The 14,926-nt window shown below is 41.6% G+C and overlaps 1 protein-coding gene across 1 annotated transcript; it reads left to right on the top strand.

Annotated features, from left to right (window-relative positions):
* Positions 1 to 895: 895 nt before the first annotated feature.
* lmnb1 (lamin B1) lies at positions 896 to 14,637 on the top strand. Its single transcript, XM_044334147.1, has 11 exons — positions 896 to 1,445; positions 7,481 to 7,637; positions 7,855 to 7,980; positions 9,748 to 9,918; positions 11,824 to 11,949; positions 12,356 to 12,576; positions 12,658 to 12,886; positions 13,006 to 13,110; positions 13,385 to 13,504; positions 13,966 to 14,079; positions 14,478 to 14,637. The coding sequence occupies exons 1-11, from the start codon at positions 1,090 to 1,092 to the stop codon at positions 14,517 to 14,519; spliced, it is 1,767 nt and encodes a 588-aa protein (XP_044190082.1). The 5' UTR covers positions 896 to 1,089; the 3' UTR covers positions 14,520 to 14,637.
* The last annotated feature ends 289 nt before the right edge of the window (positions 14,638 to 14,926 follow it).

The raw sequence follows: 14,926 nt of genomic DNA, 5'->3' as shown, positions 1-14,926 counted from the left end.
TACAACAGCTCTGCCATAAATTCTACTTTTACAAAGCTTATATATTTTCAATTTTTGTTGACATTGTCAGAAAGGTGATAATTCTACTTTGTTAATTATTAAGGTCGTAGTGGGTGGTGGTGGCGTACTGGAATGTATTATAGTGAAAACTGTTCCTATTATTTTGTCCCCCTCATGTATGTTAATGGAGTGGGCAAAATATTAGGAACACTTTTCAATATAATACACTCCAGTACACCACCACCACAATAGTTGCACAGGTATTCCTGATAAAGTGGCCGATGTTGTGTATGTCCTATTGTAGTGACGTAATTTGCTCAGTTTGTCTGTGCAAAAGAGGTGCCCTTGACATATTTCTGACCCTGCCCCTGGACCCTAGAGAATCTGTGCACGCCACTGCATGCAACAACACACAACAACAATTAATTACTGTTTCTTTTTTAATTTATAAAATAGTGTAATTACTCTTTTATATTTGGATCATTGTCATAATTTTTGTGCTATTAAAAGTAGGTTACTTCGGTTGCCCTTAATGGTGCAGTGATTTAAGGTTAGAGACATTTCTCCCTTTCCTCCTTGACCACTTCATTTTGCCTTTGGAAGTACAGCAGCCAACACAGCAGATACGATACAATGACATAAATCCGGGCTCAGCCGTTATCGAAAAACTCGCTTGTTGGCGCTTGTTATTGACGCCAACTGGCCGCTCGGATTCAAAAAAAACGGGCCGCTGATAAGGGCGTATCTGATAAAAGCAAGAAAACCGAGACCGCCTGTCCGAATGAGTTTCGGTGTACCTTGGTGACATTTACAAGCGAACCCAAAAATTAAAATTGAAAGAACGCATTGCGTCGAGCTACGCCATTGGCCGGCTGGACACAACGTAACATTTTCAATAAGCCGCCATATTAGGAAGCCAAACCCCTCTTTCATTCGGTTAAGAAAAGACAGGACACACTTAGAGGATAGTTTTAGGAAGTGCCGGCTGTTGTCGAGCGATTGAATTAAAATTGTTACACCTGCACGAGCCATATCTCGGTTTTGTTTGGGCACTGCCTTTCAGACGGGTTATTTTGATTCTTTTCTACAATGGCGACCGCGGCTGCAACTCCGACCAGCCAGAGAAGCACGTGCGGCAGCGGTACTCCGCTGAGCCCGACCCGGATCACCCGACTGCAGGAGAAGCAGCAGCTCAGGGACCTCAACGACCGCTTGGCCACTTACATCGACAAAGTCCGTAGCCTGGAGTCTGAGAACGACGTACTTCGTCTGCAAATTAACGAGAAGGAAGAAGTGAGGAGTCGGGAGATAACCGGACTGAAAGCCCTGTATGAGACCGAGCTCGCCGACGCCAGGAGGAGTTTGGATGACTCCTCCAAGGAGCGGGCCTGGCTGCAGATTGAGCTGGGAAAGATCAAATCCGAGCATGAGCAGCTGCTACAGAAGTAAGCCTATAACACTTTAATCATGTTATACAGTCAAATACGGACAGGATCACAGCATGAGTAGCTAAAAGCTATGTACCGACTTTGATTTTCGAGCCACTTTTGCAACATTACGCACGTAAGTCCGTCTGAGGTGACGTTTTCTCTTCTCCTGAGAGCGTCAACCAAGCGCGGGCTGTAAAGAACATTACCTTTGTGTTTTGTTATCCCTCTGTTCATTTTGTGGCTGGTTGGAGGAGGAGACCACTCTTATATTCGATGCAGTTACAATTACAAAAAATGTAAAAAATAAAAATAATGTACAACATTTTGAATTGATTGGCATTAATCATTACCCGCCCACCATTGTCTGTATTGCTGACAGAGAATAACTGTCAATCCTAACCTAACCTTTACCAAACCCAATACTTGATAAATAAATGAACGAATATGTAAATTCACCAGAAATACACAATTTATTAAGATGCATGTACCTGTGTGTGCTTAGAATGGCAGATTACAGAAGCATCCCTGTTATTGGAGGTCACATGATGCCTTCAGGGTCCACTTGTAGTATTTTCTAGGACGAGAAGCCGAAAACAGTGTTGTGTAGAATTTATGTGCTTGTGTCCTGAAATGAGGGAAAAATTGCTTTTTCGTCTATTTTATGCGCTGAATAAAATGCTACTCAGAATCACTGTGGAGGAGGAAGTATGCTTCAGACATGTAGATGACATAATCGTATTATCCAAGTGTTTCTGGGTTTTTGTGGTTAGTTGTTTGCACAGCACCCTCCACCACAGCAACTGCTTACACACAGCTGTTGACCAAGAGTGGAGGAACAGAAACAACCGGGAATGGAGTGTTTGCGGCATTTATAGAAATAACTTTCCTTCTGATGAATTGTTATTGTTAGAGATATTTTTTTGTGTTGTGTTCAGGCACCCTCAGCTGTGTGTATTTTCATGTTCCTTTTGCTGCAAGTTGATACAGAAGTAGCAACTTTGATTTCACCAGTGTGTGAAATCTCACAGGGTGGTAACAAGAATGTTGCATTGGTGTGCAGTTTTTGCTAAATAAATGCAGCAGAAACATTATGAATACTAATCTATACTGCATCCATGACACATATATACTCCACTCAAGAGCTGATCCGTCTGAGGAGTGAGGTGTGGAGCTGTTGGCGATACTCATGTCGCGTGCTGTTGAACAGAGGGGATAGTGTGTGTGGTCGTGCGCTCTGACAGAAGGACACAGGTGGCGGTGACAGCCTGTGGTCTATATGGTTTTCTGTTGGCCAGTTGTCATGACCTATTGGTCCACTTTTAACATGTGTTTTGAATCTGGATTATAACATGAATAGTGTTACTGGACTGTGCAGTGTTTACCTCAAAGCATTATAGCTGCTATCTGACATCTGCAGAATAGTTTGTGCTTGCTGCTTGTGTGCAGCAGCAGGTGTGTAGTGGTCCACATGGATCACAGGTCTGTCCCTGCCTTGGTTTTAGGGTCATGGTTTAGTATTATTTTAAAATGACAGAGAAAACACAAAAGATAAGAAAATTTTCTTGGAAATTTTACTTTTGAACTTTTTAAGAATTTATAAATAAGGAAAATGACAACTTTTAGCAGTCAAACAAGCAGCAATTCCTTCTGATGTCAGAGAGGTGTGAGGGTTTTAGACACTATTCCAACAAACTACTACTATTGATGCCTGTATGCTGTGTCTACACAGGATGCGTAGCATGAGCGGCACATTAGCAGAGCAGCAGCTAGTGCTCTGTCTACACAGGGTGTACAGGCACGTTATTGACTGTAGGCCGTCACCTGTGTTCTAGAAGCACACAGAGCTCAACTCACACTAATCACTGTAGTCATGCGTGTAAAACAGAGTGTAAAAACACGCTTTGGTCACGTATAGTGTGAGTGAAATGTGAGCCGTCGCATGGCCAGTGTAGACAAATGCATTTATTTTTAAAATAGAGGTGTATCTGTTCTATGAGATGGATGGCTGAAACACTTTGTGTGTAGACTATGTCTACACTGTGCCACCTAATTTTTAAAACTGTTTTCTTTTGAAAACATTTTCTCTGTATTTTTCTGTTTCTGTTGTCAGACAACGGAACAAGTGTAAAACGGTGATTTAATCGTGGACCATAAACTGCACTAGTCAACTAGCAGACATTCCCAAGCTGCTGCACTGCGTTGATGAAACTATTATTTTATGATCATGACGTTGTTTGACAAAATCAACATAAATGCACTCACTGCTGATGATGATCTGCTAAACGTGCTAATGCTAAGCTTTCTGTCTAGACATGTGGTAAGAGTGTCCATGTTTGAGCTCTGTTTTCACTGTCTATTTTTCTCTTTTTAGAGCACTTTTCTCTGACTTGCCTTTTCTCTGTCACGCCTCATCTCTGCTCTCTCTCCCTGACATGCTGGAGTCAGTCAGCAGAGCCCTGAAGCTCCACCCTGCCCCTGCACAGAGCTCAGTGGCTCGCTGATCGCTGGTTTATTATTAATATCTCATGTCTTGATTGCACCAAACTCGACACTGGTGCTCCCTTTGGTCCCCAGCCATACACCCGCCAAGTGTGGAGTGGATAGATGAACGGTTCAAGAGATATGTGAAGGACATACATACATATAGAGATTCTTTCCTTTAGTAGATAGATAGATGCCATGGCAATGCTTGAATAGATGGGGCAAATAGGTGGGGGGGTGGGGGAAGGTTAGGTTAGGTTGTGGGCATATTGTGGTCGAGAGAGAGAGAGAGAGCGGCTTTGTGACAGTAGCTGCCAGACTGGAGAAGAGAGTATGAAGTTAGCAGTGTAATGTTAGCTGTGAACGTCAGTGCAGTGTGTGTACATTTTACGCTATTTGTCTCCTACTGTAGCTGCATTTAGAGATGTTTCTGGTTGATTGAGTAGGTAAGTTCTATTTGGCTGTTTGGTCTCTGATTAGATGGCTAGTAGAATTATCTACAGCATCCTGGAAGCAGGTTTCGTCAAAGGCATCGCAAACAATAATGTGATATCACAAAACTAGAAATTCATAAGGTAATCATAACTCACCTGACGCTGTGGCATATAGTTGCTGTTTCCACCATTTGATTCTGTCATATTCAGTGGCTGGAAATCTAAAATCCCTCTTGTTTGTCTTGTAACAGAACCGTTGTGATTGGTGATGAAACAACCAATCAGAATTTGCCTTCTCCAATTCTCGGATTGGTTGATTTTTTTTGTGGCACATTTGTAAGGCTATGCCAGGTTGAGAGAGTGTGCAGGCAAAGTTGAGTGTGCACAGAGTGGAGAGGGGGGACATAGAGAATGTGAGCTAATGTGCAGTGGTCTGTCAGCGGACGTAGGATGAGTTTATGAGAGGACATATTAGTAAAACTGAGTTACAGGAGTTATTATTGCATGTTAATATGTATAATAGCAAACATGCAAATACATTTATTGAGCACAGAATAGAATATTTGTTTGCTCAAACTACATAATTTTTTGCTTGCGTGTAATTTCTCTTCAAAATATAAAAAAAATAATTTATGTGCTTGCAAAATATATTTTTCTGTGCTCCAAATCTCCCATGCTTGCTCAGGAATGAGGCACAAATATAACGCCATATTTACTTTCCAAAATCTTTTCTGTGTAATTTATGCTTTTTCTTGTGGATGTCCAAAACTTCCTCAGAAACAACAAGCAGAACAGGAAAAGCTGGTTTTTGGAGAACACTGCTGTTATCTGATGTGTTCTCTCTGATGAAGCTGCATTGACAGCTGTCCTTCTGAAAGAGTCTCTGCTAAATGTGATGTGTCGGTCTGGTCCAACTGAGAATGTTGTGTGAAGGCAGAGCCTGTTGGGTCAGTGAATGTTTCTCAGTAAGAGAAAGCAGACATACCACAGTGTGTTTGTCCACTTCAGCAGCAGTCCCAGCTGCCCACATCCTAACCCTGATGCACACCATGAGAAAATAATTAGCCTCTGTCTCAGCAGACCACTCTATACTCACAAACCCACTGTTGACTTAGTTAAACCAGGCTCAGAGCCCGGAAACGGATGTCCAACATGTTTTAGAGAGTGAAATATGTGGCTCTCCTCTACATTTATCAATACTGTTTCAATCTTACTTAAGAATTTAAAGGCGTTTTTAATTTGAATAATCAGACCAGGAAATATCAGATGGAAAAACAACAGTCAGTGTTTCCCTTTTATATTATTGTGCAGCGGTGGTGTACCACTGTGAAAAATTCACACAGTCATTAATATCAGTGGGCTGCTGATGATTTTCACCATGGAATAGTTTTGAGTCATCTTCCCTCCTCATTCTTCAAAGGACATCTGTGTGAAACGTACTGTTAGAACGGCTCCTTCTAAGGAACACGACAGTGTGTAATGTGTGTGTGTAGCGAGTGCACGGTTGAGCGAGCGGCAGAAAAGTGACTGAATCTGATTGGAGCAGAGGAAAAGCTTAGCAGTAAGTTGTCAATATGGCAGTTAATGTTCAGTACAGGCTACAGTGTGTCAGTTCATAAATGCTGCAGCTTCTGTAGATAAAAAAAAAAAAAGCCTCGTCTGTTGTTTCCCTCACTGCTGGAAAAGTGAAGGGGGTTAGCCCTGAAGTTAGCCACAATGTGTTAGCCTAACCTGACCAGGCTCACTTAAGGCACACTGATGTTTAAGGTGGACCAGCTGTTCTCATTTTAGTGTCAATCTCAGCCGCTCTTTGACAGAGAAATGTGTGTATGCTGAGTGTCTTCTTTTGCTCAGGCACAGACCCCCCCCCCACCCCAACACTGACAATGCAATGTGCCATTGTGAAATACCACATAGAACAAAGGTGACATAAATAAACAGCTCTTGTATTAATCAGCAGCTCCTCTTTGTTTCTTCTCATTGTCTCTTCTGTCTTGACATGTAGTGACCAGCAGAGGTCCCTGTTTACTGTAAACTCAGCTCTCATCTGGGAGGAAGGACCACTCTTTTGCAATGCCTTAGAATAGAATCTACTTGAATTAGTGTGTATTTTGACATTTGTTACCTATTTCTGAAAACAGGGGATCAAATGCACTATTCAGCCCAGTAAATGTGCTTATACACCAGGTGCAGTTTATCATGTCCACCCAGCTTAAACCAGTGCTGTCTAATCAACAACCCTGCATGAAATCTCACCTTCATGAAGGCTCTAACGTTTATTCAACAGTTCTAGAGAGCTGTTGATTCACTTTATAAATAAATCAAAAGAAATGCTGATCCCTCCTCACTGGTAGAGCAGGCAGGTCAGTTCTTTGATGAATCCTAGTAGGTAAAGGTGTGTCTCATAACTAATATTAATGCTGACTGATAGACATGATGCTGTCAGTTTGCAGGTCAAATCTCTTCTCACTTGTGAAGACCAAGTGTAAACAGAGTGCACATGGACTTTACAAGAGCCACAAGACAGGTTGTGTTTAAACCTGCATTAAATATAACTAAAAAAAACAAACAAACGAAAAAAACAATCAGCAAAAACACAAATGAAGCAATTATGCTTTTATTTAATTATTGCTATTATTTCTTTATCTGATTACTGTAACACAATTGAACATGGGAAGTTTTGATATGTTTTCTTTAAAATCATTAAAGGCTGCAAAGAGCCTTTTTTGTCTTTTTAGACACATCCTGACATGAAGTAAATATATTAACCTTTAGTATTAACATCTATATCATCACATCTCCACTCCGTCCTTCTCTCTCTCTACCGCTGGCTTGTGTGTATTTTGTGTCTTTTATCTGTTTTATTATGGCTTCATCTTTTTCTTTTGTTTCCCATCAACATGTTTATTGTGTCCTAATGTATTAATATTTGGATGACAAATATTACATCATAATTTGATGAGTAATATCAGTAATATCCTGACAGTTTTTCTATGAAGTTCAACACGGCCAAAATCCATGTTTTGTAATCAAGGTTATTGAGACCTGTGTTAAGAGAGACTTGAAGGTAGTCACCACCATCACACTGTCATCCACATGTACTCACCATGCCTCATCATCGTCCTCCCTCTACAGCTACAGCAAGAAGGACTCTGAGGCAGCAGGAGCCCAGGCCAGGCTGAAGGACTTGGAGGCTCAGCTGAACTCTAAAGAGGCCATGCTGGCTACAGCGCTGTCTGAGAAGAGGAGCCTGGAGGACACGCTGGCCGACCTGCGAGAACAGCTGCAGGAGGTACAGCACTACTGTTACATATGTAGCCTGTTTACTTCTTCCTTTGACTATTAATGCAGTGATCATTAAAAACAAAAACCCTATGTGTATTTGTTTCAACAAAATGCTGTTTGTGATGGCTGGTCAGATTCTTTGTAGTGAACTGTTAAACTTGTCGATCCTTCTCCATTCATCTGGACTTATTTCAAAGCTCCGTCTGATGTGTTTTCATTCTCAGTTGGATACAAGTCTCACTCAGGCCAAGAAGCACCTGGCAGACGAGATGCTCCTGCGCGTCGACTTGGAAAACCGCTGCCAGAGTCTGACCGAGGACATGGACTTCCGTAAGAGCATTCACAAGGAGGTGAGAGTTTGAAACCGGATAATTGAAGAAGATGTTGCTCCGATAGCGTTTCTCGTCATCGTTACGTCTGTTCTCTCCTGGTAAAGAGGTGAATCATTCAGGAAAGAATAAGCAGTCAGGAGCAGATGAGTTGATTTCATTGGGTTTTCACTCTGCAGTCAGAGGCAGATGAGTGTTCAGTGTCTCCTGGTATACATGCACGTCCTCAGGGCAGCACTCTGGTTGGATCACATTATTTGATCACGCTGAACGACCGGTGGACACACTGACCCGAGCCAAACCATGCTCTTGACTCTTTATGTAACTACTGTTCAGCATCATGAATGATCCTGCTGTTGAGGATGTATCACTGCAGTTTAATCTGCATCAGCACTGTGTGTGTGTGTGTGTGTGTGTGTGTGTGTGTGTGTGTGTGTGTGTGTGTGTGTGTGTGTGTGTTTGCTGTTTCTGAGAACATGTCAGCATATCAACAGCAAACCAACAACGTGCCTGTTTCTCAGTACTGTGATTTCTCTACTTTGTCTGTGTGGTTCTCAGCTCCAAGCGTGTTGGTTCCTACTGAAGACATAAATCTTTATTTTCACTCGTGTATATAATGTTACAATGTGGGATGTTCATATTAAAGTGGCCCGAGTGTCAAATAATGAGGTAAATGTATGTAGAAGTCATCCTGTGAGCTGTGAACGTTTGCTTTCCAACAGTTTTTTTCTACTTTCAGCCCGAGCTGACGTTGGCTCGTGACATATTTCTTTATATGGCCGTCTGCTCCACACACACAGAGCACCAGTTCATTGCTCCTCTAACATTATGGTGTGCAGGGGTAGGGCCCTGTAGTTTCTCTCATACAGCATAACAGGTTCCACAGGGCCTTTCATTAAAGCAGCGCTAAAATCTTACTGGAGATTTGAAAATATGACGACATATGTATATATGTTGTAAATTAGCAATTCAACACTGAAAAAAAATCAATTATAGCAGAGTCTCATAAAGAATCTGAAAATGTACAGTCTTAGAATGCTGTTTCCAACAACAAAAGAAATTCAATTAAAATAAAGTTTTTGCACTCAACTCTACAGAAAACTTGTATTCAAGTCCTGATATGTGGTTATCCATACACTGTTATTGATACACTGTTATTGATACACTGTTATTGATACACTGTTATTGATACACTGTTATTGATACACTGGCACCAAGTATCCATACTTTTTTATTTTTCTAAACGGGACTGCTCAGAATTGATTGAGCTACTTTGGTTCACCACTACCAGAGTGACACTATGAACAGACTGGTGATGGTCAGGTGGACCGCAGTAATAGGTGACAGTGAAGAAGAAACGCAAGCAAAATAAGCAGCATGAGCCACTGCTGCCAGACGTTCCGTGTCCACGCTAGAAACACAGTCATCTGTGTTGTAGCTGAGCTAGTGGGTCAATAAATTAAAAAAAAAAAAAAAAAATCATTGAAGCTTAGGTCCGGCGTGTCACCAGGCTTGCAATGCACTGGCAGAAACCATGTGATCAGGCTTTGATCAACACAATCAATACCTGTTAATAGACAAGTTCTCTGCACATGAGATTTGTTGACCAAAGAAAAGTAGAACATCAACAGACTCAAAATCATGATGACCTTGAGTTTTCAGTAAGGCTGCAACTAATGACTGAATTTGATTAGTGCAACCTAACTACACTGACTGGAGTCCAACAGGACAAGATCGCTCCTGAGAATACTGTCTGAATGCTCAGTGTGTGTGTTTGCTGTGTTACAGGAAGTGGAGGAGGCCCGGCAGCGCTACGAGAGCCGCCTGGTGGAGGTGGACTCTGGGCGCAAGGAGGAGTACGAGTATAAACTGACTCAGGCCCTGGCTGACATGAGGGCTCAGAACGAGGAGCAAATCATGATCTACAAGGACAACATGGAGAGCACCTACATAACCAAAGTATGTTCTCCGTTCATATAATCATCTGTAATAACATGTATGTCTGTAGCTGCTGCGACAGGAGGAGGAACGTGTCATCTCCTGCACTTCATTTCACTAGAGAGGAACAAGTTAATCCAACAATATAGTGTAACTCATGAGTCAGGACACAAACTATACTGGTGTCACAATATAAGAATTGATCAGACACCAACCAACCAATCAGATATGAGTCAATTCCATAGTATGAAGTGTGAATCTTAAGGGTTCAAAACTGCACTACATGACCAAAATATGTGGCCAGTCAAACATCCACATGTGGTGTAGTGGTGGAGCATGTGATTGAAGGCCTGGCTCACAGTATGTGTTACAGGTGTTGGATGGGGGTTGAGGTCAGAGCTATGTGCAGGCCAGTCAAGTCCTCCCACAGCACACTGGGAAAAGCATTTCTATATGGAACTGGCTGAATGCAGGGAAACTGGAAAGAGACAAACACAAAGTTGGAAGCTCTGCAGCATTAAGGTTCAGCTTCATTGCAAATAGAAGAGGGACCAAAGCTACACTAAAACAGTGACTCCCAAACCTTTTTAGACCGTCACCCCGTCATAGGAAATGTTTTGATATGCCCCCCCCACCCCCCCACTCAACCCCCAATATAACTTGCATAGCCCATATGTATGCAGAAGCTTACACATAGCGTATCATATCGGCTTGTTCTCAAGCACTCAGAATAAAAACCAATTTACAGAGAAATGCTGTCACTTAAAATAAACAATGAATACAATTAAATATATTTTTTCAATTACTTCAGTTAAAATGAGTTTTATTTAAGATGTACAAAGAAAAACAAACACAACCCCTGAAAAATGTTTCAGGCATTTTAACGATGTTAAGGTGGAGATGTGACTCACTATCAGACAGCCACATCACACATGAATTAGGGCTGTGAGCAACATATTGATATTTCATCTATCATGAAATGAGACTAGATATTGTCTTTGATTTTTGGATATGTTGTCTCTTCCTGCTTTGAAAGGCTGCGTTACAGTAAAGTGATGTCTAGCTTAATCATTCTATCCACATTATTGATGAGTATTCATCAAAAATCTCATTGTGTCAATATTTTGGGAAAGCACCAATAGTCTCTATGATATTGTCACAATATCTAAGTATTTTTGATATATATATGGAGGTATTTGCTGATTTTGTCCATATCACCCAGCCCTGATATACATTAGGCAACATGTTAGACCACAGTGAATGCACACAGACAATGATGGATATTTGTCTTCCACAAGCAGCCAGAGCCTGTGTTGTTCAGGTGAGTTGTGGCTCACATTCAGTCGTCTGTGTTGACAGCTCACATGTTTCAGATGCTTTGACTTGTTTTGTTTTTTTATGTCAAATCTTTTCTGTTGCTGCTTTGATGCTCTTTTTTTTTCTGATTGCTAAGCTCCTGCAAACCTCCTCAGCCTGAAAGTGTGTTTGGTTGCTATGTTTTTAATATGGTGATTTTGATATTTATTGCTTATTTATTCAGTTTTGATATGTTTGAAAATGCAACATATAAAAGTAGTTAATGTCAATGTTTTTTTTCTTTATGGTGAAATGTTATTAAAAAGACACAGATGAACAATGATATGATTAAAATCTCACAGCAGCACAGTGGACAGAGCAGTCTACTTACAGCTTAGTGTTCATGATTACTGAGACTGCAACTGTTATGATGACTACTTAAAATGCTTTCTTGCAGTCACCGTATAGACATAAACAATCTACAGCTAAGCAACAGCAACACTTTACTAACTAACTTCCTGCATGTCAGGAAGTAACCGACACTGCAAAGTTCCTCTTTCAGGGTGTGAATGAGAAGGAAACAATGTTGATGTCGCTCATATCGAAAGCATCTGTATGTTTTGTCTCCAGCTGGAGGACCTGCGTCGCTTTTCCGAGATGAACGGAGCATCAGCCAACATGGCCCGAGAGGAACTGAGGGAGTCGTCCCTGAGGATCGAGAGCCTCACCGCCCAGCTGGCAGGACTGCAGAAGGAGGTCGACATTTGATCTTTATCATGAAGGGTTCACAGAATTAGAATGTGTTTCTTAAGTAGTTAAATTTGATAAATGCTGGAAAATCCAAAGCCAAACACATTAATCTCAACTCTGAATCTGATATCCTTGCTTACCTGTTGGAAAAAGATCTGGTAGATAAAGCCAACTTCCTGTTGTAACAGAAAAATTCATGCTCTGAGACTCAAAACCACAAACCAAAATAATCATCTGTCATAGTTTATGAGTAGGCCCACTCTCTCATAAATGTTTTTCTTGTCTAATTCATTCATTTGATGTCATTGAGGCAGATATCCAAGCATTTTTAAATGACAGATAAAGTCTTGGCTGGCTGGCTCACATCTGCTCCAGTGTCACCTCAGACTCTGACCTCCTCGTCTGTCTGCAGACTCGTGGTTGGCGGGATCGTATAATGGAGCTGGAGCAGGCGTTGGCTCAGGAGAAAGACACGAGCCGCAAGCTGCTGGCAGAAAAAGACCGTGAGGTGGCCGAGATCCAGGCCAAGATGCAGGAACAGCTGAACGAGTACGAACAGCTGCTGGATGTGAAACTGGCTCTGGACATGGAGATCAACGCCTACCGCAAACTCCTGGAGGGAGAAGAGGAGAGGTGAGAACCCACAAACCAATAGATCTCTGTTCCTCGCGTAGCGTGCCAGATATCGAACTGCGGTGTTTTCCCCTCCCTCAGACTGAAGCTGTCTCCCAGCCCCGTGTCTCGCGTCACGGTGTCTCGAGCCTCGTCCAGCAGCCGCAGCGTTCGGACCACTCAGGGAAAGAGGAAGCGTGTGGATGTGGAGGAACAGGAAGCCAGCAGCTCGGTCTCCATCGCCCACTCCGCCTCGGCAACAGGACCCATCTGCATCGACGAGATCGACACCGACGGCAAGTTCATCTGCGTCCACAACAGTGGTGAACAGGTGAGCTCCTGGGCTTAGTGCTTGTAGTTTAGAAACAGAAAACAGTGTTTGTTCCTCATCTCCATCTGCTGTAACTTTATATTTGACACATCTCTCTACTGTTGCAATGTCTGTCTCAGGACCAGGCCATGGTGGGTTATGAGATGATTAAGACTATTGGAAATGCTACAGCCACCTATAAGTTCACTCCCAAATACGTCCTGAAGGCCGGCCAGAAAGTCATGGTAAGAGTTTGACTTGATTCAGATAGTAGGATCTCTTTAAGTCCACTGCAAATCACAAACAGTGATGTTCTGTAAAACATCAGCATGGTTTTCAAATGTAAAATGTGTTAAAGGGGACATTCTGCTCTTTGTGTGTATACTGTTATGATGTTGGATGTCCAGGATAGCATTATAACTGTTTAATGCATTGTGTCACTTCATGTGAACACTGTTGAATTTGAAGATGGCTTCAGGGCTTTCAGAAGCCTCATGTGTGCCTTTTTGCTGTCTGCAGGTTTGGGTGTCTGATGCCGGTGTGAGCTCCAAACCTCCCACAGACCTGGTGTGGAAGAACCAGTCCTCCTGGGGGTCAGGAGAGGATGTCCATGTGGTACTGATCAACCCTCAGGGAGAGGTGAGACCATACACACACACACACACACACATAAACATTCACTCTCTCTCCATCTCTGTACTGTGTCACTGATCCTGTGTTCTCTCTCTGTTCACTCTTACATATCACTACCTCTACGCTACACTGATAGTCACCCATCTGTCTCTGTTGCCTCTTCTCACATTCTCAGCCAGCTCTGTGTCAGGGATAAAAAGCAAAGTATCTTTGGATATAGTTAATATGTTTCTTGGTCACAATAAATATTAAAAAAAGTGATCTGTATCAAGATTGTTTGTTAGGAGTTTTAAAAAATGACCATCAGCCGATTTACTGTTCTCTGACTTTCTAAACACTCTCAAATATCTCTCAGTATCTGTCTGACTATAGTTAGACTACAGAGTCTATAGAGGATGCTGAGTGACACTTATTTTGTGTATGTGTGTGTGTGTGTGTGTGTGTGTGTGTGTGTGTGTGTGTGGCAGGAGGTGGCAAAGAGAACCACGACATACAAGACAGGAGTAGAAGAAGAGCAGGGTGAAGAAGAAGATGATGATAACGGAGTGGAGGCCATCGAGGAAGACCTCTTCCACCAGCAGGTGAGTCAACCAGCAGCATTGTGATATGTGTGTACATTTAGAACTCTGTATCTATGTATATGTGTGTATATATACAGTTATGCTCATAAGTTTACATACCCTGACAGGATCTGTAAGATGTGCACCATTCATAATGTCTATAGTATCTATAGTTCAATTTTAGTCTCATCACTCCAAATAACTTTGTTCCAGAAGTTTTGGGGCTTGTTTTGAGGCTTGTGTAGTTACTGTTTGTTATTGTATTTTTTCTGGCAACTTGACCGCGCAGCCCATTTTTGTTCAAGTACCTCCTTATTGTGCATCTCGAAAACAGCAACTTTGTTTTACTTGTGTTTAAAGCCTCCAAAATAAGCAAAAAATGAGAGCATTAGTAATATAATTTCTGTCTGTCTGTGCAGGGAGACCCTCGTACTGCCAAAAGAGGCTGCTCCATCATGTGATCCCACTGCACCAACCAGCCACCTCCTTCTCTGAGCCCAGCCAGTCTGCTGCCAACTGTAATACTAGAACTATTTTTCTATCTTTTGTAGTGTATTTCAATAAAATGTATGGATTTTATTTGATGTTTTCATAAGAATGCAAAACAGCTTTTGGTAGATTTTATTTTCATCTGAAAACCAAAATATGGTCATTGAGCAACATTTTTACTTCAGAAGCTTTTTTTCTTTTTTTAAACCATGTAACAGTAGCTTAACTCAAAGACGGGCTGTGTCTTTAAGAAAACAATGAGTGGTGTTATGTAATTTTTAAAAAAAAATAGACTTTAATTTTGTTATTTTATTTTATTTTATATTTGATCTTATTATAATTATTATTGATGCTATATTTTAGGCCTTTAAATGACAAG

Source organism: Thunnus albacares, chromosome 18 (assembly GCF_914725855.1).
Source record: "Thunnus albacares chromosome 18, fThuAlb1.1, whole genome shotgun sequence".
NCBI classification, from domain to species: Eukaryota; Metazoa; Chordata; class Actinopteri; order Scombriformes; family Scombridae; genus Thunnus; species Thunnus albacares.
The sequence above is the reverse complement of the archived record's forward strand: the minus strand, read 5'-3'. Positions and strand labels throughout refer to the sequence as shown.

What these genes read in the sequence shown, in the direction of transcription:
- lmnb1 (XM_044334147.1), top strand. Translation starts at nt 1,090, where the DNA reads ATGGCGACCGCGGCTGCAACTCCGACCAGCCAGAGAAGCACGTGCGGC. An exon ending in CATGAGCAGCTGCTACAGAA is followed by an intron (nt 1,446 to 7,480) that starts GTAAGCCTATAA and finishes CTCCCTCTACAG; the next exon opens with CTACAGCAAGAAGGACTCTG. An exon ending in AAGACCTCTTCCACCAGCAG is followed by an intron (nt 14,080 to 14,477) that starts GTGAGTCAACCA and finishes CTGTCTGTGCAG; the next exon opens with GGAGACCCTCGTACTGCCAA.